Source organism: Clavelina lepadiformis, chromosome 7, assembly GCF_947623445.1.
Source record: "Clavelina lepadiformis chromosome 7, kaClaLepa1.1, whole genome shotgun sequence".
NCBI classification, from domain to species: Eukaryota; Metazoa; Chordata; class Ascidiacea; order Aplousobranchia; family Clavelinidae; genus Clavelina; species Clavelina lepadiformis.
This window is the reverse complement of record NC_135246.1, coordinates 11,314,809-11,340,664: the sequence shown is the minus strand read 5'-3', so window position 1 is coordinate 11,340,664 and position 25,856 is coordinate 11,314,809. Positions and strand designations below refer to the sequence as shown.

The following is a 25,856-nucleotide window of genomic DNA, read 5'->3' as shown; positions in this document are numbered from 1 at the left end:
TTCCTCATTATTTTTCTACTGGAGCACATTTAATATCGGAATTTTTCTCGACTGTTCAACGCAACATGACATTATAATCGCTTTGCAAAAAGGCAAGTTAGTAGGCGATGCATGTTTGGCTTTTTTATACCAAAGTTCATTGTTATAATCAGATAAACCACATTAAGTTAAAATAATCTTATAGGTAAAACAACGATAAAAGCTTGTAATAAAATATTGCGTGCAACGATGGTTAATCCAAGCATAAACAGTAGACAACGTATAAGAGCATTAATAACCATGTGCCTACATACCACATCTGTATTTTCATCAATTGTCCGGTTATACGGAAGATTTTCAAATATTGGATCTGTGTCTTGTATGTCATCAACGTGGATCACTATGGTAACGGACGACGACAAAGGGCTGCGAATAATTAATTCATAAAAACACCAGCTACGACCTCTAGGCCTACTTCTAATGCTAGTCTGGTGTTGGCCTACAACTTTTTTATAAAAGCTGTAAAAGGCTCCTTCCGGAACGTGAAGAAAGCCTACTTCAGAAGGAAATGCAGGCCAACTAAATATCGAGAAACTTTTTCCGTTTGTTTATTGCATATACTTTGTTTTCAAAGACGATGGATTGAAACGTCTTGACAATAATCAAAGCTTTTACAGTATTGCTTTGATTATCAAGAAGCTTAGCGAGAATTTTTTGCCACAACTGCAACAGTTTTGTCCAAATCGAAAAACGAAGCGTGATTTGCTATTTGCAGCTTATACAGCTTCCAGAACGATTATAATTATTATAAATGTCAAATACGACGGCAAAACAGTTATCAAATACTTTATGATAACACAAAATGTACAATACTGTACTTAAACCAGTGACTTCAGTTTTGCAGCAAAGCATTTAAATATAGACCGTTGGAGTGTCAATACAAAAAGTCTAACAGGATCCTATTGTTATTCTACAATTGTACTTATATATTCGCAACAATACCTGAATGTGACGAAACACAACACCAAATAGTTTATGGGTAAAAGGAAAAAGACTTTCGCAATTAAGCATGTCGGTAGCAAAAACAGGACAAAGATTAGTTGACAATGAGTGAACCGATGCCTTGATTTAGGTTGCTGTCTCACAATTAGGGAGTGTATTTCCGTTGGCAATTAAAATGTCGTCACTGCATGTTCGATATTCTACATTCTATGAGGAAAACGAAGCAACTTCAAAAGGTAATGATGCATTAAGCAGATAGAAATTTATTTTGAAATTAAATGGGATCCTTTTAACCAAAGTCCTATTCGATAAAAGTCGAATAAAATTTAATATTTACGCTAATCACCAGATAAAGATGAGGATGATGAGAAGGATGAAATTACAGATGATCTTGGAATCGAAAAGCCAAAAGCAGGAGAACCTGTTCGTTACCACCTGTCGCATAGAAGGCAAACAGAAAATTCCGTGGAAAACGCAGGTATAAATGACGTGATTTTCAAGAAATAGCCTACTACCCTAATACAGGTAGCTCATTACATACGAATGAACGAAAGGTTTGAAATGACAAGTTACCAGTTTACCACCAAAATTTGAGATCCAGCATCGGTACCTGCTGTAGAAATTCTTTAACTAACAGCTTCTTAAAATCGGCTTGTTTTGCAGTCTGCTTCCGTGCTGTTAAACGCTTTAAAGCGAATTAGGACATTACTTTATCGAAAGTTATGCTAAGGGTTTCCATTAAAAAATCTACCTTGATTCAAACTAGAGCAACTGACAGCGAAAATAGGCAAGTTAAAATTGAACGAAGAAAATCAAACGACGAGCACGGGCGCGGCCAGTACGTCACGTGACACGAGCGATGCTTGTACGTCACGTGATACGAGCGATCCCAAGCCTGAGAATATGGAAGAAATATCTGAGGAAGATTACCGGAGATGCACGGCCATAATAAGAAACAAGCTCTACCTGTTAGCGGACCGATTAAAGAGGGAACGTAAGAAAAATAGGGCTCATAGATTATGCACGATAAGACTAACAGACCGTTTATGAGAAGATTTGTATAACAAGAGAATTATCCGAATTTTTTTTAGAAGGCCTGTCGTCCGCTAAAGAAGATTTACCAAAGCGACCAGAAACTGTGCAGGCCAAAACACAAACGACGCGTGAGCAAAAGATTTTTTTATTTTCATCTTTGCTTTGCTGGTTTGAAAAGCAAAAACCGAAAATTGTCAGATATGTAGGCTATGTCAAACTTTGCCGTAAACATAGAAATGCCCAGAAAACACGTAACTGTCCCCTTTCGATAAGTCATAATTCTTAAAACAAGAAGTTACGTATATGTATAAGGCATAGATGTTGTGTTTTTATGCTTTGAACATAAAAACGTCACCAAGGTCGTAGCCTTAAACAACTAATTGGGAACAAAATTTTTTACTGTCACAGAATTAAAAAATAGACATTACTGTGAGAGTTTGAAAAACCTTTGGTGACTATTCTATAGTGTTTAGAAGCCCTCAAAAGATGCTGATTTGTACTAATACAACAAAATATCGATTTCAACCACAATTTCTGTCTGTAGGGAACCACAATAACGTCTTTTTCCTTGCGGCGCATTTATGAGTTCACACAATTCCTGTAAATATATAGTAAATATATTGGCGCTCAATGAACGCCACATCGCCATTCTATTCCAAAGTTTTAAACCTATATATTTACTTTATCACGGTTGCCTCAGCTGTGACTTACAATGCACGATAAATTCAAAAGAAATGAAACCGAGCTCACCATTTGACATGAATTGGGAAACGCCCCTTTCACAAGACCCGAAATACAGTGCTTGCTCGATTATCCGGTTCAGTTAGGACAGGGGTGGGCAACATACGGCCCGCGGGCCGGATCCGGCCCGCGACGGGATTTTGAGCGGCCCGCAGACAGTTTCCGGTCTTACATGATAATGTGGCCCGCGGCCACATTCTGCCGCAATCCCTGTATTGCGTCACTAAATAAGTCCAAGTTTGCCAACCTGAGAAAGATGGCCATAAATCTACTTGTTTTGTTCGGGTCTACATACATTTATGAGCAAACATTTTCGACCATGAACATTAATAAGACAAAGCTGCGTTCCAATCTATTCAGGAATCCGGCCCGCCGAGTACTTCATTTTCTCATATCAGGCCCGCCGACCGAAGAAGTTGCCCGCCCCTGAGTTAGGACAATGTTTTTTGAAATTTGAGCGGGTAAGCAATAAACGGATAACTGAATTGTTATATTTAAGAGATAAACAAGTCTTATACGTTTCATGTTGGGGAAGGAGTGTATGTAGGAAGCACTGTACATACTTTTCCCGATGACAAAATCCCCAACTCTATACATCAGTAGACTATACATCCAACCATCGGCATTGCCTAAATTCGAGATTATTGTGGGAATCGTATAGTTTTTGGGATAGCATCATGGTTATTATTTATGGAAATTGGTTTTCGGGAAAGCATGATATAGACCCAGGTCGATTTCACCATGTGGTGCTGTGGTCGACGGAGGCATAATTTCGATCTGACATGACCTCTTTTCCGAAATTCCTTTTCCCACAAGACTTAATCTTCTCTATAGAATAACAATAACCCGACTTCTTTAGAATTTCCAACTACTGCATAAATTTCGCGAATATGTCAAGACTAGAGACACACAATATTCTGAGTAGCGTCATATGGGAAATTGTTAATTATATGGAACATTTTTCTTCTTCTGGGAAAAGCCTTATAAGATCGATTTGGATTAAACTGGGAATTTCTGAAAATTCTGTTAACCTCCTATATGGCCAATTGGCCATGCAGTTGACTACAAGCTGCCAAGTTCACTAACTGTTAATTGCCAGTAGTAGGCCTTTTCCTTCTCACGTACATCATTGCTTGTATGAAAACAAAGTCTTATTTTATACTAATTTGCAGCAATAGCGTAATTGTAACACCAATTTAAGTGTCCCAGTGATAACCATGGTAAGCTATTTTTAACAAAGACATTTTGGTACGTGTTTTTTACGCCCGGCTGTTGGATGAAAATGACTTAGACGGCGAAATAGGTATTTGCGATATATGAGATGACTTTCTCAGCCATAGTTTTTACACGACGTGAATGTGAGAAATCGGCTATAGTGTTATTAATTTAAAATTAAGTCTACTTAGCACTGAAATAATTAGGCCTTTCTTTTACCCGCAAGGACAAAATCCCGCATGATAATAGCTCGATTTCATAATAACTTTCAGCTGTAGAATATCGCAAATATTGGTTAAGATTTCGTGATACATAATTTTGTAGACATTTTCAATCACAAAATTTTTTTTCGAAGAAAATGCATTATTTTGACCAGTAATAACTCGCATCATTTTATCATAGTCAAAAGTACTGACGTATAAAACTAACGTGCAAAAGAAATATAATATTGTTCCTCAAAATTTATTTCAGAGATTAAAACAAAACAACAATCTGCCAGCACCCATCAATTCTCATCAGCACCAAACATGTCATCAATGACGTCAGACTTGCGAGAAATGGCAAAGGATGAAACAGCGAAACTAAAAATGGTTCTGAACGAACTTATTCGAAAGAAAATCGCTGAAGAAGTAATAAAACGGCTAAAGGTATACTACAACATTAAACTAAATTGTGAAAACAGGTTGCTTGTATGTCAGGTTGTCGTAAGCGTCGTTATTTCTTTGGTTGTGATTAATATTAAGCAAAAACTTTTTCCAGGACCTTGACCTTTTAAGTTTGGTCAGCCCTTCTCCCACAGCAAGTAAAACCAGTGCAAATCAGACGGAAGCAAACGATGAAACAACTCCAAAACACAAAGTGAGCCAGGTGTACAAAAAGGAACGTATATTAAGCTCGATCAGTAGGCTATAGGCAAATATACACATGGTCTGCCCCCACTAATTAATCTTTTTCTGAAAGCCACAAGATCAAAATACGGCTACGGAATCGTCAGCTCAAGCTGGGCCAAGCAAAATTTCGAAAGAAGAATCGCCAAAGTTGTCAAAGGTATATGTCATAAAGAAATCGGCTAAAACAAATCACTGGCAGTTAAAATATATCAAAAGATTTTAGCACAATGCGTTTAAAACTTGGTTGCTTTTTATCTTCAATGCAGAACAACAAAGAGAGAAGCTTGACACGAAATCCGGTAGATAGAACTGATCCCAAGACCGACTTTTTGGAAAGACTAAGTCGGGTATTTCGGTTAAATGTGCATGTTATGAAACCAGGAATTTATAGTAACCATGTCCAGTATGTCTAGCGTTTTGTGTCATGTAACCTTACAGCCAAAGCACCATCAACAACTTCTTCGCTCCACATTCCCTATATTATATAGCAGAGCCGCCACAACGCCAAAGAAAAAAATTCACAAAGAAAAGCGGAGAGGAGTATGTATATTTATAAACAATCTATACAAATCATATAATACGAAGTGTGTTACAAAAGCACGGGTACCGGACTGGGGCATAGGATTTTTACCACAGTATAACAAAGAAGTAATCAAGGCTGCATGTGTTACTTTTTAAAGCCAGTTGCCTTGACGCTTAAAAATTTTCACATTCTTTTTCTCGCCTTTGCATACGTCCGAAAACGAGATGTTTCCGTCCTGGTTTCGGAGCGGTTTCCTCAATAGGAAATGGATTCCTTTTGTGCCGATTTTGAATTGGGTTAATAAAAATAATAATCATGGGGTTAGGTATGGGGACTAAACATATGTGGCAATCCTGTTGGCAAAACAAATTTCGAATGCTCAGAACGTTATGGGCGGGGGCATTCCAAGATGGAGAACTGTTGGGACTGTTTTTTTTACAAACTTTTCACCTATTGCTAACTAGACATCATATATGTTTTACTGTTAGCCCTTTTGGCAAAACAGAACGGTGCCTGTACGTTTGACTTAAAAAATTCGCGGAATAGAAGATCTACCTGACCCGAATTATGCTCAAAGTCTTTTTGACCTGCTTTAACATCTTCCATGCCGAATAAAGACAAACGTCCGCGACATGCTGCTTCAACACTCTGAGAAATATTTCGAACAATTCCCGGAAAGTAATTGACATTGTTTTTATGACTCAAAAGATTTCCTTTGTTGTGGGGGTTGGGCCTCGTTATACAGCATAGTTTAGCTCAAAAATACTGAAAGAAATAATCATACGAATTTGTCAGGTTGGTTTTAGTGATGATCATTTATTGTAAACGTATAGAATAAAGGCTGTTTCACCAGATTTAACTTAATGCTTAAGTTCATTTGTCCTCTGTTTGGAGCTCTCATGTTTATTCTAAGCGTATAACTAAGTGCTTCAGACGTAACCCACACAGTTCGATTGATTTTGTGACACGCACCGTGCGACATTTATATTGGCAATGGACAAGCAATTACAACATTTTATGCGAAGCCTTTAGTCAGAAATATTTCATAGAAACGCTTTCAATATTACAGATTCGTGACAGCAAAAATGTTTACCCTGGTTTGAGCAAACCAACATTGAGTAGCTATCAAGTGAATAAAAATGACGTAAGACTTAAGATAGCTGTTAACTTCCATGGAAATCGTAAGTTTTCTATCTGTTTTCCATGAATTGCTAACACTTTACTGCACCTTAGACAAAACCTTCCACGGTTACGGTTGAAACTAATTCTGGTATGACGAAGCAGAAAGTCAACCGACGGTTCAAATCGGCAAGTGATGCCATCGGTGATGACGTCACCAGCAGCGGCGATATGCTACATTGTTACAGCGGAAAACAGTCAGGTGTACAGGTAAAACATCGGGTTAAACCATCGGCTATGTTAGATGTTTTTATGTCAAGGTAAAACAATTATTAGTTTTTGTCTGAGGTAAGTGTATGGTGCATTCCTGAAAAGATCCATATCTTTAATAATTTAAGGGCGATACCGCATTTCACGAGCCGTATTATCTTTTTCTTGAATCGCGTTTATGTAATTTAGTCAGGTTCACTATTATACTGGACTGGAAATACCTAACTTAAAACGATCTATAAAACCAGGATAATGTTTCTTTATCATTTTTGCGTATCTGACTCATTCCCTTTTGAACATGCATGCTTCATTTGATTCGTAACTATCAATTAACAGGCCAACATGTTATTGACTTGTTTGGTATGTGAGTCGAATAAAGTTTTGTTATAAGGATTGTTTGATCACATATGCGTATACGCTTGCCCGAAACCAATTACAGTACGTGTAATTGTATATTGTAAATCATGGGGTATTTATAAAGTCAGCGAGATTTATGTCAAGCAATAAAACTATTAGACGATGAATAAAAAAGTAATAAAAATTCGAAACAACTCGGTTATTGGGTTCTATTCGCGTTATTGCCCGTTAATTTGGCTGTATTAGTTCTATGATGCATTGCGACAATCTTTTATGCTGTGGGAAATAAAACGCTAATTCGATGTCACGGAACGCCTAAAATGGCCGGATTTTTGTTGATATTGGATTAAAACCATACGACGTGCTTATTTCGCGTAAAAACGTTGCCCCATTACTGCACTTTCTACGCGCTGGACACATTATTACGGTTGACCTGCACTCTGACAGCGAAATCACAAATTTAACAGCGCGAAAATAATTGGAATCATTTGGTCAACTTGGTGATATTTTTGTGAAAGCTTAAAATTTGAAATTGATCTTTTGCCAAATATTGATAACCACCTCAGTTAAAAATTTATTAGAATTTGTTTATAAGAAAAAAAATTGTCTGACATCAAGATTAGAAACAAATCAAACTTAAACCAAAAAATTACCATATAGCAATTAAAAAACAAATTTAATTTTTTTTAAAGGCTGGGACCGAACGAGCAGCAGTGAGGCTCTTCTCGATGCCAGGTAGCAGCAGAGGATCGACCGCAGATTGGGTGATAAAACAAAAATTTGAAAAGTACAGAAGATAAGCCTAAGAGCAGTACACGTCCACTATATCATTTATCATACTTGTTTCTATCTTGATCGCGTGCCACGGCGAGCAGCCGATATGTGGTTAACTCCTCGTAATCGATATTTTCTTGCAAGATTAAAATCCTTCCAGACGTAAAGATTATTTCGAATGGATTGGGGTCACCCTCCTGGATAATAAGAAAGGATATGTTGGCAATATGTTTATGTTTGCTTAAGAAGGATTGATGTTGGACGACGTTTTGCTTTCGCATTAATTAGAAGTTCAGGGAATGACCAATGCATAAATATTAATGTTGATCCTTGTCGGCTGAGACAGTACCTTTATTTAGGGATTATTATTAAGAAATCTCTATCGTTATAGTCAAACAAGTTCATTGAAAAAGTTTAGGCTAACTGGCACCTTGAAGTGAGGGGTAAGTTCAAAAACAAGTTGATCTAATATGAAAGAACACTACTCACTGAATATTCTGGTAAAATAGTTTTGAAAAATAATTAATAATTCTTGGTTAGGTAATTATAAGCAAAAGAAAATCACAGAGATGGCTTTAATTATGACGTAGATTAAGGCTCTGGTGGTGTCATAGGTAATCACAGACAACATTCGCAAATTCACAACTTTAGAAATATCTATTTTATATCACGTATGTATCTGTTACAGCTATATAGATTGCTCTAATTGTCAATAGCTTGATAGGTGACAGTCTATAGCCCAACCACGGCAACTAGTACGGTACCGATTTGATGGGTAGCCTATGCGGTCCAAAAGATACCGTAACTTCACGGACGCAAACGATTGGGCTACTGGATCTTTTATGTTTATAACAATCGTATAATCTATTCAGTTACAATGCTTCACATTGCTAATTTCTTCTCATGAGACCTAATTGGACATAGGCTAAATTCCTATGAACTCCACTTCCGACTTCAGTTGGCTACCGGAGAGCAACAGCAGCAGCATGTTGTCAAACAACTTGACTAATCTCTGACATAACAAGAACCTTGACCCACGTCACAATGAAAGCCAAAAACTGAGACTTTTTGCGATATTCTTTTGCCTGATAACTACCTAATCACGAATTATTTTTCAAAAAATATTTTACCAGAAGGTTCAGTTAATATTGTTCTTTCATATAAAATCAATTAGTTTTTGGACTTGCGCCTCACTTTAAGTTATTAAGACACACAGCTAAAAATTCCTACAAAAATAATTTGAAACGTTATTACTACAAAGATTATATGTACAAGTTACAAAAAGAACATATATAGCCACACACACAAACACTCCCTACCGTATGTATCAACGTATATAAGACATATAGCGATATATCGCTCCATGACCTATAGGCATGAGTAATCATCCTCCTATACGTCATATCATAACTGCATAGCATCATAAAATCACAGAGTAACTTCTTACTTCTTCCAAAGTGTATCTGACTTCACCGCCTTCTCTTTCATCGGGATCATGAGCCCGGATCCGACCCACCTCCGTGCCTCTCGGAGCGTTTTCAGGAATCTTAAATTCATATCTAATCTTCTCGAAGATCGGAGGATTGTCGTTGGCATCAATGATCCTGATGTGAGCCTCTTTTTCCTCCTGGAACAACATTTTTGTCAGGGACTTGATCAGAAATATTAGCCTAATGTAATTTTAAATTGTATTTTAACTGTGTACAATAACACGTCTTCTACAAGCAAACGCATTTCGTGTTACCTTGTATTCGCCATTCCTAACTGCGAACTTGACAAAATATTCACTGTCCACCTGGGTTTAAAACAATAAATAAATAAGAAAAATTGAAAAAGTATATAATCGCGCTTTTAAACATAACAATATTTACGTAATAGCAATAAACCACTGTTAGAAAACCTGTTTTCTTTAAACAGCTTGAAAAGGTTATGTTCTAAGAATAGGTTGTTACGACAATTCTGTTACAACTCCGAACAAAGTTCAAGCCGGACGGTGAAGCAAAGTTTCAAACAAAAAGCAATTAACATACCTCTCTATCAAACTGTTTTCGTAATTTTACAATTCCGTTTCCATCTCGGTCACCATCAACTGTAAAATACTTGGTACCTATCTCCCCTTGAACACTGAAGATAACGCTGTCTGTGACGGATGCGGTCAGCTTGACTTCTTCATTTGTGTTGCTAATGTGAGGCCGCGACCCTGATAAAGAAAAATCATCTGTCATTGGTTGTTACGTGGAGTACAATTAATTCATACATTTACAATTTATCGTCGCTCGCTATCGTGACGTTTTCTTTAAAAATGTAACATTTTATCGGTCCTCTCCATTAAGAAGTTTGGCTGTTAATAAGGTTTAATGGGTGGACACCATTGTATTGATTCTTAACTTTTATCAAGCGCACATTAATCTGCTTCAAACGAACGCTATCAATAAAAAAAGCGTTCGGATGCTTTAAATCTGTCATTGCCGGAAACGGGTGGCAATTCGAGCTGCAGAAGACAGGTAAATTACTGTGGTAGAATTTAAAAACAGTAAAATAACATTACAGTCAACTGGTTGCTGTTGATACCTCGTATATCCTTATGCTTTTGCTTGAAGAGATCTGCTTAATATACCTGAAAGAGACTAATTGGAGAGGCATATAAAGGTAGAAATTCTGCTCCAGATCCTGTTATGCTAGCTATAGCAGCTTATCACCTCATGTCATATTTTTCAACGCATTGACGGTCATGGCTTGTGGACAAGAAACGAAATACAAATTAAGTGGAATTATTTGAAGATCAAGGCCGGCGGCCTGTACGTGAAAATAATGAGGACGTATCCCGGGAGACTGACGACTCTTTTTCCGACATGTAATAATAAAATATATAATACAGACATCTAAGTGACCACAAACTGACATCACCAATTTAACATTTGCTTTCTGCACATAACATTGTATGTATGTAATTCTAGTAATATTTCTGCGTTACTTTTAAGAAATATAGTCTATTATACTTTGAGATATCAAAATTAAATTTTCATGTATATTTGCGTTTAAGCTACACGGTTTCAGAAACACTTGCAAATTGTAAAATTTATTTGAGAGTTCATTGCCATATATTAATCTATTTCGACGTTTGATCAATTTCAAATATTTTTCAAAGTCGACTTATGACTAGATCTTCTTTCTTGGTCGTTTTGGTAAAATAACGGTAAATGAAATGCGAGAAATACATTTGAGAAATAAAGGATTTTATCGATATATCTATTCAGTGGAATAATCCTATCACATATACTGTCGATAAATCCAAGGTTTTCGGATAATTTGCAGGGTTTGAGCAATAGTAGTATTGAATAAATTTTAAAAAGTTGCCAAAGATGTTTACTTATACGATTGTTACTATACAGAGTTTAGATTCCAGATTACAGTGTTGGGATTGCCGTTTATAAGTACCCATAATTATAATACTGTACAAACGATTAATGAATAACTACGTTATAATAAACAAAAAGGCAAGTTGATATATAACTTACCAATGGGAGCACTTTCGTTCATACTCCATTCCCAAGTATTGGTGAAGAAAACCGCGTCGTTTCTAAACGTATATGAATTGACAACCAAGTTCAATAGTACAATCGCAGTAGCTGCAAAGCATTTCATAACGTTTTGCCTACAGGTCTTGTAACTGCAACACGAAATATGGCGACTGCTGTTTTTAAAGCTAGATCAAACTGTACACATCTGTCAGCTGTGTGACGTAATAAAAGAATTGTTGGGATTAGCAAAAAAATCGACTCGTTACTTCGACGAAGTGTGGTTGAAATGGTTTTAAACCCTTCACTGATCGCTAATGAAGTTATACCGTGCTTTTAAACGACTCGTAAGCCTATTTTTTGCCAACTTCGTGACCAAGTACCGCATTTATGCTCCATTTAGTAATTTTTCTGCAAAATAAAAACGTCTTCATTTGTCCTGTGCTCCACCCCACGCTAACAATTGGTTTGAAATATTAGTCAGTGAAGGCATGCAGCGTAACAAATTAGTCTTTTACATGAATGATAATCTGTCGTCTACCGGCTAACCATTTCTGCGTTTTGGTAGCGGCGCACTCACAAGTTTTGCTTATCAATTATTCATTGCTATCGATAGACACTAAGACAGCCTTTTCAGATCGAAGTGCTGGCGTGTTTTCGCCCAGAACAAAAACATTTTCAGGAGCTGAAATAAACGTCTGGTTTCCTTTTTTAGAACACTGTCAGGGTCAAATCACTTTTTAATTGTCTGTTTAACTACTAAACTTTGTCGTTGTAATAAATTAAACGTTTGTAAAAATGAGCCGTTAAACTGTTTGTCCTATTAGGTCGGACATTCGGTAGCTTTGAGGCAGGGAACCGAATAGCAAATTTCACTTTCAAAACTCTGTCTTTCCTTTTTTTCGGAACTCACTATATCCTCTCAAGATGGGCGTAGGGCAGCAGCTTCAGAAACTCCCTAATTAGTTGGCTATATATCTTTGGTCACATCTGTCAGTTCGGCTAAAGTTATACGCGTCCGTGACCATGCCAGACCAGTGATATAATTAAACCATCTGGTTCTTGGTCGACCGGTCGGTCTTCTACGGGTCTATGTGGTAAGCATGACTTGTTTGGCTTTCTTTCCTAAGGCATTCTGGTGGCGTGTTTACTGTTCATACAATTGCGACTTCTCAGTTCAAAAAATTAGGTTTTAGTATTTAGAGATTTTCAGACTTCAGCGCTACAAATTTTATCTAGTAGCATTACATCATGAAACTTTCTTAAAATCGAAATTCTTAAATCCGAATTTTGAAGTGTACATCCGTGAGCGCCCACTATCGGTCAATACCCAAGTTTCATGACTACAGGTAACAACTGAAAACTACTGTATATATAGATAACTGTATATGCAGTTTATAAAAACGAAAGTTTGGCGAGATTAAAAAAGCTCACCTTTCGTGACAGCAGAAGAACGAGCTCAGGCGACGAACGACTATAATTGTGTTTCCAAATCTTTTATTCATGTCTATTTGTTCTGCTGGTATCTTGATTTGTACTCCACTTCCAGGTAATTCTCCATCTCTTTCAGGGTTTATCCGTTCACTTGCAGTGAGCATTGAGCAATGTTTCTTGAATGGCAGCTACATTACTTCAGTTTTCATTATGCTTATTTTCAGAGTTATTTCAAAATATACATGAAATAATCAAGTGCATGTAGAAGATAAGATCAGTGCATGTAGTTCGCAAGAAACTAGAACTAGATCATCCGCAAACAATGTTTAACTGATCTTTTTTGTTATCAGTGATGACAAACTCTTTGACAAAACTCTATCTGTCTGTCTATAGCTCATGGGTTCTCAACCAGGAGATGTAAAACCTAGAAAAGGACAACTATTTTTTGTCTTCGAGTGTTTAACCAACTAAAACTAAAGGAAGGAATAGTTTGCTATTCGCAGGCTGCTTTTCGATTAACTGAGACACAGCTAGCCCTCAACATAAGTTAAAAAGTAAGCTAAAACAAAAGCTTGGTGTTTGGTCTTTTTTAGAAGCAAGAAAAGATTACTTTTGTAAGGGGTGCGACAACACATCAAAAGTTTTCTATAGGGGTGTTAGGAACAAAAAAGGGTGGAAAGTTTGGAAACCCATGGTCTATAGTTCATGTAAACTATGAAGAGATGAGGGGCAACATCCACCCTTTAAAATTTTGATCCTTTGTTCTAGGACCAGGACGAAAGCCACATTGTGTTGCTGTCAAACTGTGACTCAATTGTTTTACAGCATAGCTTTTCTATACATTTGGCATACATCTAAAACCAGATTGACTCCGATGAGTGAAGCTCCGGGTTTTAAAACATCTTTCTTGTGTATAGCCTATTGGAATGATAACGCACATTTGCCAATTTTCGGCATTTTCCTCGGCTTTAGTAAGATTACTTTCATTTTTTTGAAACACATCGACTATGTGTAAATGGCTATTTCTGAGACAGGGTTCAAGAGAGAGTTAAAGTATTCTTTCTGTCTGTGAAGAATATCTTTTTCCATCCTTAGGTGGTTTCCCTTTGGGTCTTGAACAATCTCTGCAGACGGTGATCTTTTGCAAGCAGTTCATTTTCGCCGCTTTCCATTTGGTTCTATAGTATATGACCAATCGGATTTATGAGATCTTGGAGGAGCTAGAGGTGTCAAGAGACGATATTGTTCGAAAATATCAGGAAAGACTAGGCTACATATGGTATTATTTATGCCAAGAATAGCCTACAGGACTATTTGTATTATGCTTTTATATGAAAGATTTCGACTTGTTACATAGCTTGCACAGCGGCTTTTTGACTAACCGTAAACAAATTACAAGTTCGAATGCTGATTTCTATCGATAAACTAAGCAGAGTTGTAAGTTAGGCCGGGCCTTGCAAGTCGAGTTTGAGGTTAAGTTTGAAAAATATTGGGCCAGAATTCATGTTCACATTCTGCCCAATTTACGTTGTAGTCTCACTATCTTTAACGAATGATTTCGAGTTTCGAGTTAAAATAGGAGGCCCGATAACAACCCATTAATCAAGCCTACATAACCATCACATTTAAAGTGTTTTTTTCTCAGACAAGGTTCTGGAAGTGTCTTTTCCAAGCTTGAAGACAGCCAAGCTTGAAGACAGTTGACAGCCCATATATCAACTGAGCTCTGCCAGTGAAGTCAGAGTTCGAATCAAGATGTTTGGACGATGCTGGTAAACTTGATGTGCGATTTCTGATTAGTTCAGCAATATGTAGAGTAGACACAGGTTATTTTCGAAAATTAGGTCACACAGCTGAGCCTCTTGAAGATACGTGTTTAAGTTATGAGAATGGGTATGAAAAATATTGATTTTAATTCTTTAGGGTTTAATTGAAGTAGGATTTAGTCTGGAAAAAATATTTAGGTTAGGTTTAGGTTACTATGTTGTAATATTTAAGTTAAGAAACCGTGAAATAAGCTACGTACGATTTTTTGTTTAGACACGAGTCAGCAGACTGTCAGGTCATGGTCACCTCCTTATAAACCTCGGTTTAAATGCTTTAGAATGCAAGTGCGTCTGTTGATAGGACTAGACTACGCTAGTGCAAAGCATGCGTATTATGCTTAGCAAGCGTCTGATAAGTTACAATAGCTTCTATAGCCGCACAAGCTACGCGTAAAGGCCGATTTACTCTGAACTGGACGTGGACTTTTTTGCGTCTGACGCGCGAATAAAGAATGGTTTATACCACGTGCGAAGGACGCAAACAAAAGATCTATGCAAAAGAAAAAATCTGTTTGTTGCTAACCTAATCCATAAACGGCGTGAAGTGTAGGCCAAGTAGCACATTGTAAGCTACAATGATCGACTGGAAATCCATAAACTTGGTAAAACTTCACAACAAACGGCTTTATTGAAAATATATAACAGAAAGAGAGACATTGCTTGCACCGTGGTGTCTTTATGCTTAACTAAGCTGAAAATTCCAAGGTCGATTTTGGTTCATCCGATTTCGCAAAATAAAGATGAATTAGGTGTGACAATATGGTGCCAACGTTACCACAAAACAAGGATATTTGTCTTTATATCCAGATCAGGTAAAGTTGTGTGTCACAGTTATTTGTGATCGTATGCAAATCCTACTCCATTCTATTGCCAGAAAGAATGATTATATCATCCACTCTATCTGAATGTAAGCAGTTCTACTAGCTCTAGCACATCAATCATGAAGTTGAAAAGCAATTTAATATTGAACCAACCACATGTTGACCAGCAAGAAAGTGATTGCAAGTTGTAACAGCAAAGATCTTCGCCTTTCTATATAAACTAGGTCAGGACCACAGTCTTTTTGTGATAACTATCCTTTTCTACTGCTATAATATTCTTTTCTGTTGCTAAATAAAATAGCTTTTATCAGTTGATTCTCTGCATGGAAACGTAATCTATAGGCTACCCTGTTTTGTAGGCTTATAGAATAAAACTATGTAACTTGAACGACTGAGAAATAGGCTACCAGTCATAAGATACAGTCGTAAATGCAAAAGAATACAAAATATTAGAATTAAAAGTATGCATTAAAATCATTTTGATGATCACTTGGTCACTTCTCGCCAACCTGAATTTTCGCACAAAACCGATCTGTGTTGCTTCCGGATCAACCAAGACGTGAAGATTGCAAAGTTTTGGGGAAACCCCACTGTTTTTATAAGGAAACAAGGATATTTTGCGTCGCTTGCTCTGCTCGCGTTCGGTGTAAACCAGGGGTGTCCAACCCGTGGTCCGCGGGCCACATTTGGCCCGCGGGAAGGGTCTGAGTGGCCCGTGCGGTATTTGTCGAAATAACTTATATTATCAACTGAATCGCCTACGTAATTTATGGCGAACTTACATTCCGAGAAATTGGCATTTCTTGTTTGTTTACTAATTACTGACAGTCATATGGAAAACTCGCTTCGCATTGCTACATCGTCCATCTCACCAAATATTGCCAAACTTCACTTTGAAATGTCCACGTTTAATAAAAACTTTGTTGAATTTACTATATCTTGGTATGTTTATTGTTCTTATAATTGTAAACGAGGATAAAACGTATTTCTAGGGTTAGAATTTTGGTGTGAGGGTTTTAATTAGAAATTAGCAGTAAACACTCAAGTGGCCCGCGCAATTATTTGTAAATCGCATGTGGCCCTTTGGCCAAAAAGGTTGGACACCCCTGGTGTAAACCATCCTTTGCACATATCATATCACAACACAAGCTACCGCTGTTTAATCAAATGGTCGCCTCCTGCTTCAAGTTAACGCAACGCACCACCAGAGGGTGCCAGAAGCCAATATAATATTACCGTCTCACCCCTGATAACCGTTCATGTAGTAGCCTAACTATGTTTCAAAGGTACGTAGTTTACAATGTTTGCAAACGCATTCGAGCGATCGTTAAACCCAATACACAGATTTGAAACAAAAACAGACGGAAAAAAGTACTGTAATAAGTTAGTTAGAACCAGTCATGCGTGCAACCTACCATTGTCACGGTTGAATGATTGGTATTGGTTTTAAGTTTCCAGTCTACCCACAGAGAGCATGTGGTTTTACCATATCGTAAATCCTGAAGCAATAAAAGCTGAGTCAGGTTGTATTCGATGACTGTCTCATTTAACCTAGCTGCTATAAAGTGTTAAAGATGACCAGAATCTTACGAGGTTCAGCTGCAACCAAAAGCATTTCACCTGCAGAGGCAGAAAGATTCAAATACAGATGGATTGTGCTGGTGTGTTCTTTTATGGTCAGGGTTTTCATTTTTGGCACTGTGATGTCGGTCGGTGTACTTTACGTCGAATGGTTGAAAGATTTTGGTACCGGGAAGGGGGAAACGGCGCTGATTGGCTCTATAGCTACCGGCTCGGCGCTGTTTATGGGTAAGTATTTCGTAAAAGTGAATGATGTATCATTATAAATCATTGCAAGCCACGACCTTGTGGTGTTGTGAAGGTAGATTGCTTAGTGGTTATAACGAAATGGCCCATATTAGAGTTTAGACACCGGCCGTTGGCCAGCATAGACATTAGCAACGTTTTAATGCAAATAGTTTAGTTTCGCTAAAATGCTCAATATGAGCTCGCCAAATGTTCCTTTCTTCTGCATTTATGTCACCACTTAAAATAAATAATCTTGAATCCAAACAATGCCCTACTCATACAAGTTTACGATTTCCAATTTAAATTTTATTGGCAAGTACAAAGGATTGATTGTTAGCGCTGCTGACACAAAACAGTTGCTTAGATTAATACGTTATATTTTCTTCAATTAGCAAAGTCAATTTTATTTAGGTCCCGTTTCTAGTGTCCTTTTGGAACGTTTCAGCTGTAGACAAGTGATAATGATGAGCGGAATTTCCATGAGTCTGGGTTTGGTTTGCAGTTCTTTCTCCAATGGAATCCCATATCTATGCGTCAGCTTCGGTATTGTTGCAGGTGCAAACCACAACGTTATCACTTAACATAAGTTCGGTATTTATCGCCGTTACTTTGCGTGTCGTAAACTTGTCGACCTTTTCACGTTTGCTTTTGATTTGAAACTTTTCAAAGGACCCTTTCATGGTTTTCAGATTACAACGGTGTAACAACCAGCAATTATGCTCAATGAGGGTTTGTATACACGACGTTAACGAATGACAGCAGATTTTAAAATCTAAAATTTGGCGCCTATTTTGTCAATGATAGGAAACCGAATATGCCTTCATTGATCGTGTTATTTCAAAACATTTTTCCATTCGGAGCTGTTATTTATGCCTCTCCATAATGAATTTCGGCTGGTTAATTGATCACAGCACGGCATATTCTTGTGTATTCTTTTAAACGCCAATGGTGAAGTTTTTAGTATCATATGCCCTTTAAAAGAATTAGCGGCGTTTGTTATTTATTATTAATGAAGGGCGTCTTCGCTCTTTGCACATGTCGCTAAGTTACGCATGGAAAGCTTACGCCAGCAACCCGGAATCTATTGCTGACAAACTTTCATTTTACGGTTATTTGTCCCTTGCGGTTGCCTATTTCTCAGTTACGACCTTAACAAAGGCTGACAATTCCATATTTATTATGCGCCATGATTATGCTTGCGTATCAACAAAGAACTTGGTGTGCTTTGTACAATTTGCCGTATTGTTATATTTAGGGTGTGCCGGCGGCGTTGCAAACCTGGCTGCCATCGTCTCACTTTGCCAGTATTTCGACCGGCAACGTCCATTGGCGGTAGGGATCGGCTCAGGTGGCGTTGGCTGCGGCATATTTCTCTTCGGCCTTATGCAGAATTACTTCATCGAAATGTACACCTGGAGGGTAGGTGATTTGGAATGAATTCTTAGACCAAATTTATGGTGTATCAATCCTTTGTACGATATGATTAATGATTGACTTTTGTGTGCTGAGATTTTTTTTGCCTCCTGCTTATAACCTTCATTGAGATTGCTTAGAAGTGCTTGACGAATTTATGGCATTCATTATATACAGTAGTCTAAATGCTTAGAAATTATTATAAATCGATGTTAATTTCATTCTCTTTCATGTTACATGGTTTACACGCGAAAAGTGATGACTAGGCCTATGTAGCCTGTTAGTTTATCATGCAATGAATACCGTAGTGGAAAAACTCGTCCAATTTATATTTCAGGGTTCGCTACTACTCATGGGCGGAATTCTTCTTCATCTGACAATCTGTGGTCTTTTCATGATGCATCCAGCACAGCTATTCGATTATAAAGCTCTTTGGAACTGGAGAAACCGCTCTTCTGAATTGGTAAACAGGTAGTAGAACCAAATACGCCTAATATTTCAAGCACTGTACAATGCACATGATTTTCATTTTCAGTCTTTGTCATGCTTACAGCTTCCCTGCTAATCGCCATGTGCTAATGTGGACCATCTGTCAGAAAATATAGTGTACGTTTTTAGAATACAGAGATAGCCGCTAATAGTTAAAGTATGGAAGCTTTACTCTGCGAAAGATAAAGTCGAAGTTAGATTAATATGCCCTTTGCTACAGGACCGACATACCGCACATTTTAGCTTAACCGCAGTGCATGGCATTTCGTCAATCACAATTTGTATTTTTGGCAAATCTTCTGCTTTGAGACATTGTTACGAAACAAGTGCTGTTACGTAAGATTTGTTATTGTTATTGATATATCTAGCCGGGCGAAATCGATTCGATCACAGTTGATTATACCTTCTTTATGAGTGTTGTCTTTATTGCAACTTCCCAAAAATAGCCACTAAGTGTATGCTTAATTGCTTGTATTCCAGTACCTGAAGTACCGAACGCTCTGAGTATCGGAACTTTCCTATTTTATTCATGACATGATGCTGTGTTACGCAATTTGTGGTTGTAGACATTAGTTTTCGGCGTGTGTTTGCATTATCTGGGTCATGTTACTTGCAGTATATGTATGACCATTATCAACATTTTTTTAAATGGCGCTTTGCTCGCTGCGGGAGATTTTTAGCGCTCTGCGCGCATGCACATTCGTGTAAAGAAAGTGAAATTACGACGCAACAATGGCGGATTGTGAATATAATAAATTCGGGCCCTCATTTTTTTTTCAAACTTAAGCCCGAATCCGACCCGAAAAATCCGGCCCAACTTAAAAGTCTGTGTCGGCTAGCCTACGAAATATATTCAGATTTTGGAGTAGCCTACTCTTAAACTTGTCGGATTGCAAGGTGGCAGGTTCCCAAACTTTTTCAGGATTCATTTGCAACTCTCTGATAAAGTTAACATTAGCCATACTTTGCTTATAAGATTTACAGTGTCTTGATGAAACTGTCTAGAACTAAGTCGCTGTATATATATAAGTCCCCTTCTTATTCTATAGTTGTTTAAACTTACTAATTACCCAGGTATTACTAATAACGTAGGCTTTTTTAAATTATTTATACGCACGAAGTGGGCATAGTTACCAAATGCGGCGAAGATTTTTCTTCGTCATTTTTGCGAAATTTTCTATTTGCACGAAATGCAAGGAATTCCCTTTCAACAACAGACATATTAGTGTACAAGGTGTCTTGCGTTGTAGTTTTGATTTTTAAATACGGACTTACTAAAAAAAAGTATAATTCAATACAAGTGGTCACCTCTACTGATCTTCCTTTGATAGGACAACTCTAGTCGATACGATGAAACGTCTGCACGTCCTATTGTGAAAAGGAACTCTGATAAAAAAGTCTGCATCGAATGTAATGACGTGGAAAGCTTAGCACTTCCTGAAATTCAGGTGGACTCCGGTGATGAAAGGATTTGTGCTGACGAGCGAGAAAACAACCACAACAATCACATCAACCCTTCTCGCAGACGAAAGAGCACATTTCAGCTTATTAAATCCAAAATCAGGTGCATTTTAACTGTTTTTTTAGCGACATTTAATATCTTTTTGTGTTATAAATTTTGAAGTAAGATAGATTTTCCGTTGAGTCTTTTGTGGATGGCAATAATTATCTCGCATACGCAGGTTGACGGAAAAGACAGTGCAATTATGGAAAGACCCAATGTTCGTAATTTTATTTGTCAGCGACTTCCTGTCGTGGTTGGTACAATTTGTACCTTATGTCCATCTACCAGAAAGAGCGGCCATGCTAGGTAATCACTATCTCAACGTTAAAGCAAATATTTTCCTATCTGTGGTTAATGTTCTGGAAATGATGTTTGTTGTTATAGAAGTCACCTTTAAATATTTACAAAGGTATCGAAAACGGAGCCGTTCTTATATCCTTGATGGGTATATGCAGCGCTGTAGGAAAGATTGTATTTGGAGCAATTTGCTCATTCTGTGACATATCTGCATTCAAAGTCTTTCTGGTCGCTCAGGTAAAGCGGAGTTTATGCTTGTTAGCCTATGTAATTTGTAAACAAAACGATAACTTGGAAAGACATTTTTTTGCAGACGCTGTTTGGACTGTGCACTGTTTTAAGTCCATTTTGTTTAAATTTTGCATCTCTTTGCGTTTTTGCGGTGTGTTTCGGTTTCTTGAGTGGTAGCTACAGTTTAATGATGGTGATTCCAGCCAAGGTTCTAGGGGAGGAGAACTTTTCTTTGGCTTATGGTTTTATGCTCGCCGGTGAGGGATTAGGTGTTTATCTAGGACCTCCTTTAGTTGGTAAGTTCCATTCTGAGCGGCCCTTTAAAAGTCGAATTATGTTTATCTTTCCGTTAACAAAAAGTTTTACTATCATACAAATAAATATGTCTTGTTTCACGTTTCTGTCAACCGTTTTGTTATCCAGGATGGATATCGGATGCAACCGCTTCATATAACACGTCATTCTTCGTTGCTGGTTTCGCTCTGTTAGCAAGCGCTTTGGTGCTTCTTGGGCGACCTCTTCTGTTGGTTTGCCGAAAACGAAACGGCAGAATAAGTCAACCCAAAGCCTGGTGATGGCGTTACAGAGACACCGGCTTATGTAGCAACTATAAAACGCTGTACAGTAGTCTCCTTTCAGGTACTAAACTTTTGAGCGGCCATTAGTGTCTGATTGTTACGTCCTTAGTGTAGCCTAAAGTTAGCCTTATCTTATTATGCCATTGATATGAATACTTCATTCCACTTGGTTGAAGCCTTTTCAAAAAACACTTCAATTGCAATATCTGTTATTTTGTTGTTACTGCATTTCTGTGAAAGTAATTGTACTAAAACAACAATTGTACTAAATGTAGCGAAATTGTATTGAAATGTGTGAAGAATATTCATTTTTTGCTATTTCTGTGACTTTTGTTATTCGTGTTGTTTTATTTTCTCGTATTGGTCCAATGTAGTTTGTACGCTTAGCGTACGTAATCGTGGTACCGGTACACAGTAGTAAACCCTCTCCCCGTTATACGTACGGAATCACTCTTTGTAGTAATTTTTAACCATAAACCCTAGCAATCTAATCAGGAGACGATATTTCCAGGAATCTACGTAATTTCCAGCGATTGATTTTCGTACGATATATATGTTTATGTCGAAATATAGCAATAGACGCATCCGATACAGCTACAGGTAAGGAAGTTAAACTGTCAAATCCTACTGCTTACCACAGTTACTTGATGGAAAAAACACGCTGTAGTTATATCGGTGCCAAATTTCATTTGGAGCAACAGACTGTTTAGTCAAATAATTGCTGCAAGAAATCATTTGAGAGGACAATCTATACAACGAAAGGAGCTCTTAATTGCAATAATTGCTTAGAATATCGAATTAAATTTGAACACTAGCGTCTTCCAAAGCTGATAACAATGAGAAAAACAAGACACAAAAGACATAGCCTGAAGCTACCGCGTAAAGCTATTTATCTCATAATAACCTGCTACTTCAATAACAAAGTAAACTTTTTTGTTTGCAGCACCTGCAATAAAACGATTACACTAGGAAACAAAAAACGTGCAAATAATAATACCACTGTCTTTTGTTTCCTTATATAAAGGTACACAGAATTTTTGTTTGTCTTCTCCATTCATTTCAGCAAATTTTTTTACAGTGGTCATAAATTACGGCTTAAAATCTATTGCACCCGTTGAAGAAACATTAGGTGCATGGTTTCGCTAGCGTTACATGGTTCCCTAGAGAAGTCAGTAAGATTAATTCAGTTTATCTGATTTGGCTAAAACTGTACAGTTCTGAAAATAGTTAATATTAGTTTCACAATGGCATTTCATAATTTAAGAATGCGTACAGTATAGACTACATAGCACTGATTTTCAGTTATAGGTATGGTATTGGGCAGCAGGCGTGTAATTGGTGCTTATTCGTAACCTCTTATTCTGCTCCAAATATCTAATCTTTTGTGCGTTAATATATCTTAATCCCGGTCAATTTGCACCAACGCAATGTTATTTCGTCCATAAATTGTTAGCTTAGTCCTAAAGACAACCCGTGTTAAAATGCAAGGTAATCTGGGAAGATAAAAAATATCGAGTTGTTCTGAAAAAATGAGTACGGAATCGTTACACTATTACCATAATCATCAGATATGTTTATAACTCTAAGCATGTCGTGTAATAAAGCCGAATAAATAAATAAAGAGTGACTTGATTGCCTGGTTTAAAAAGCGATCGGTCCTGGAGAAACGAGTGAAAATGCGGTTAGTACAACTTGCATCAGTATTTGCGTTTTGTTTCCAAACAAATAACACTCGATTTAATTATGAGGCTGCTTGATAGATACAGCTGGCACTGAATCAATTTCTATGTGCATTTTTCCTTTGCAATCAAACATGGTCCAGATAGAGTATAGCCTGGTAAGTGCGTTGCTATCTTCCTCGAAGGTTATAGCCAGTTGTCCTATAGATGTACTGTAATTTTGGATTTCATTTATAAGGTATTAACAGCCAGAGCTTTTGGAAAGATAAGAAGGCATGCTAATGCGAATGTAATATTACGCGTAAGCTAGGCTATAGCATGTTTTGTGAATGACAATTGAATAGGTCTTTGGTGGGTGATTTAAAACTGCTGCACTGTCTGCACATGTCAAGTAAGGCGAGTTCTGTAATGTGAGACTTACTTTGGCATAAGGTTTATTCTACAATAAATCATGTGTTTCAGACCTGTTTAGTTCTGTCTCTTTTGGAATGAAATCATAAAAGATAACAGATTGTGGCAGTGAAAGTGGGCTCAGTTTATAACCGTTTTAAATTTGCGAAGGATAGCGCTAGTGTTCGTTAGACTACTAATGATTTCAAACCCTTTAAAGTCTTACTTATAACTATCTTTAAAGTTTGGCCTTAGTTGGTATTCTGGTGTGTCAGCGTTGCTTCAGCGATGAAGTGAAGGTTGGTTAAGTTGGCCAGGAATACAGCAGGTGGGCGATTCTATCCAAGGGTTAATCTGATAACTTGGGTTCCTCTTTCGACTATCAGTCAAAATGACTGGAACGTGAAGTCTGTTAATGAATACTTCACATTTTGACACTGACTTTTGAACACCTGCGACTGGATCGTACACGACGTAGGCGTTAGCCAGGCTTAAAACATCGTCGTTAGTTCAAGTAATGGGGTCATTTTATGAGCTTTGCCAGACCTTTCTTGGCAAAAACTCTCTGCGATTGGAAAAAGATGTCAATTGTATGGGTTTATTTTATCAACATAGGACAGAATGTAATACAAGTGACGCAAGCGCGGTGCTGTCGTCTATCTATTTGTGACGTGGAACAGTACCAATGTCATCATAGCTTTGGTCGTCTTACTTCGTTATAGCCGTTCTAGCCGTGGCGACGTAAAGGTAGTTTACAGCCTATTGTGAACTGAAGTGTAGTGAGCTGTACAGGATGAATAAATAATGGGCACACAGGTAAAGGCATTTTGAAAACTTCTTTAGCTCTATATTGGCGCCTTTTTTACTATTGAAGACCAGCGAAGCGAAAATTTTGCCTCGTGGTTTAAGATGGCTGCTGGTATTTACGACGCGCACGAAAAGGTTTCCCAGAAAAATAGCTTTTACGGAATAAACTAATTTCGTATTTTCGGGCGTTTGAAGTGTCATGGCTATTTGGCAATTACACTAGTTTTTGTGATGATGTAGGTATGGTTAGTTTTTACGTGTCCACTAATCTGTGTTGGACTTTGCAGCTTTTGGTAAGGGTATGTGTACGATGGAAACAATAACTTTTAATAAAACAAAAAACAGGAAGTCAGCAAATTTGAGGAACAACGTTGATAGAAAATTTGGAACGCTTTTATGAAGGCTTATGTAGTTTATTGGATAACTTATTTACGATTCACACACGCTTCATTATTTACGAGGCAATTTGTCTAACTAATATACGAAAGAAAGTTTCAGCAAAATATCTATCTCCTAGGATGGCGGGCAGCCATACAACGGTAAATATGATATGCGAGGCGAAAGTTATCTTCTCAAATCCTCGTCATGAGAAAGTCATTACGAACCGGTTAATAATCCGCCTGAGGCATAGGCTTGGACTAGTCGAAAAAACGAGTCTCGTTTGCCGGCTCTTTAGTTGTTTTCAGCCGTATTTCGACAGTACTTGACTATTACAACAAGGTACGTGCCTGTTGTTATTAGTATTATGAAAATCGATTGGAACCTTTGCCAGTTCCGTATATGTCGCGGCACTTTTCGGGCTAATGTCAATTAACGCATGCTTGTTGAACGCTTTAGTTTTACCCGCGCGTTAAGCTGCTTTGTTATTACAGCAATTTTTCAATGGTTTTTGGAACTATTCTGAAATGTAGTTTTAGTAACAGCAAGAGACAAAAGCAGTCAATGAGCAAAGATATTCGTTAATGGAATGTCCAGTGAAAAGGTGTTTACAAATATACAGGGCCTATTCATCAAATCACTTTCTTTGTCTGTTAATTTTTAGCAATAACACTCGGGAGAAAGCGTCTCATCGGAACAATGAAGGAAATATAAATTTCCACCGCGTTTGCCTGATGAGAGAATCGTCTACTAATTTTGCCTTATACGGTGCCGTAA

At 37.5% G+C, this 25,856-nt stretch overlaps 3 protein-coding genes across 7 annotated transcripts in view; 2 read left to right on the top strand and 1 right to left on the bottom strand.

Moving 5' to 3' along the window:
* Positions 1-11,671, bottom strand: part of LOC143464762 (cadherin-23-like) — a 42,485-nt gene extending 30,814 nt beyond the window's left edge. Inside the window, exons 1-6 of one of the 2 annotated variants that reach the window (XM_076962733.1) lie at positions 11,424-11,671; positions 9,936-10,105; positions 9,650-9,700; positions 9,353-9,532; positions 7,972-8,102; positions 294-405 (exon numbers count right to left, since the gene is read on the bottom strand). In XM_076962733.1, coding sequence (XP_076818848.1) covers positions 294-405; positions 7,972-8,102; positions 9,353-9,532; positions 9,650-9,700; positions 9,936-10,105; positions 11,424-11,550 — 771 coding nt within the window. In that variant the 5' untranslated portion in view covers positions 11,551-11,671. Of the gene's footprint in view, positions 1-293; positions 406-2,766; positions 2,848-7,971; positions 8,103-9,352; positions 9,533-9,649; positions 9,701-9,935; positions 10,106-11,423 lie in introns of those variants that run through there. The other variant, XM_076962734.1, reaches the window with a different exon arrangement.
* LOC143464764 (uncharacterized) lies at positions 1,031-8,064 on the top strand. 4 transcript variants are annotated; one of them, XM_076962737.1, is made up of 12 exons: positions 1,031-1,217; positions 1,331-1,459; positions 1,748-1,975; positions 2,076-2,144; positions 4,444-4,619; positions 4,732-4,839; positions 4,933-5,019; positions 5,129-5,209; positions 5,301-5,402; positions 6,455-6,529; positions 6,619-6,774; positions 7,824-8,064. In XM_076962737.1, exons 1-12 carry the CDS (start codon positions 1,157-1,159, stop codon positions 7,929-7,931), a joined length of 1,380 nt encoding a protein of 459 aa, XP_076818852.1. In that variant the 5' UTR covers positions 1,031-1,156; the 3' UTR covers positions 7,932-8,064. The 4 variants fall into 4 exon arrangements, with proteins under 4 accessions (XP_076818852.1, XP_076818853.1, XP_076818851.1 ...); XM_076962738.1 differs by having other exon boundaries at positions 2,073-2,144; positions 4,732-4,830; XM_076962736.1 differs by having other exon boundaries at positions 2,073-2,144.
* Positions 11,672-16,846: 5,175 nt separating the features above from the next.
* LOC143466121 (monocarboxylate transporter 9-like) lies at positions 16,847-22,277 on the top strand. The gene is made up of 9 exons (XM_076964736.1): positions 16,847-17,313; positions 17,725-17,868; positions 18,569-18,732; positions 19,064-19,189; positions 20,547-20,779; positions 20,898-21,025; positions 21,129-21,253; positions 21,330-21,543; positions 21,671-22,277. Exons 1-9 carry the CDS (start codon positions 17,079-17,081, stop codon positions 21,820-21,822), a joined length of 1,521 nt encoding a protein of 506 aa, XP_076820851.1. The 5' UTR covers positions 16,847-17,078; the 3' UTR covers positions 21,823-22,277.
* The last annotated feature ends 3,579 nt before the right edge of the window (positions 22,278-25,856 follow it).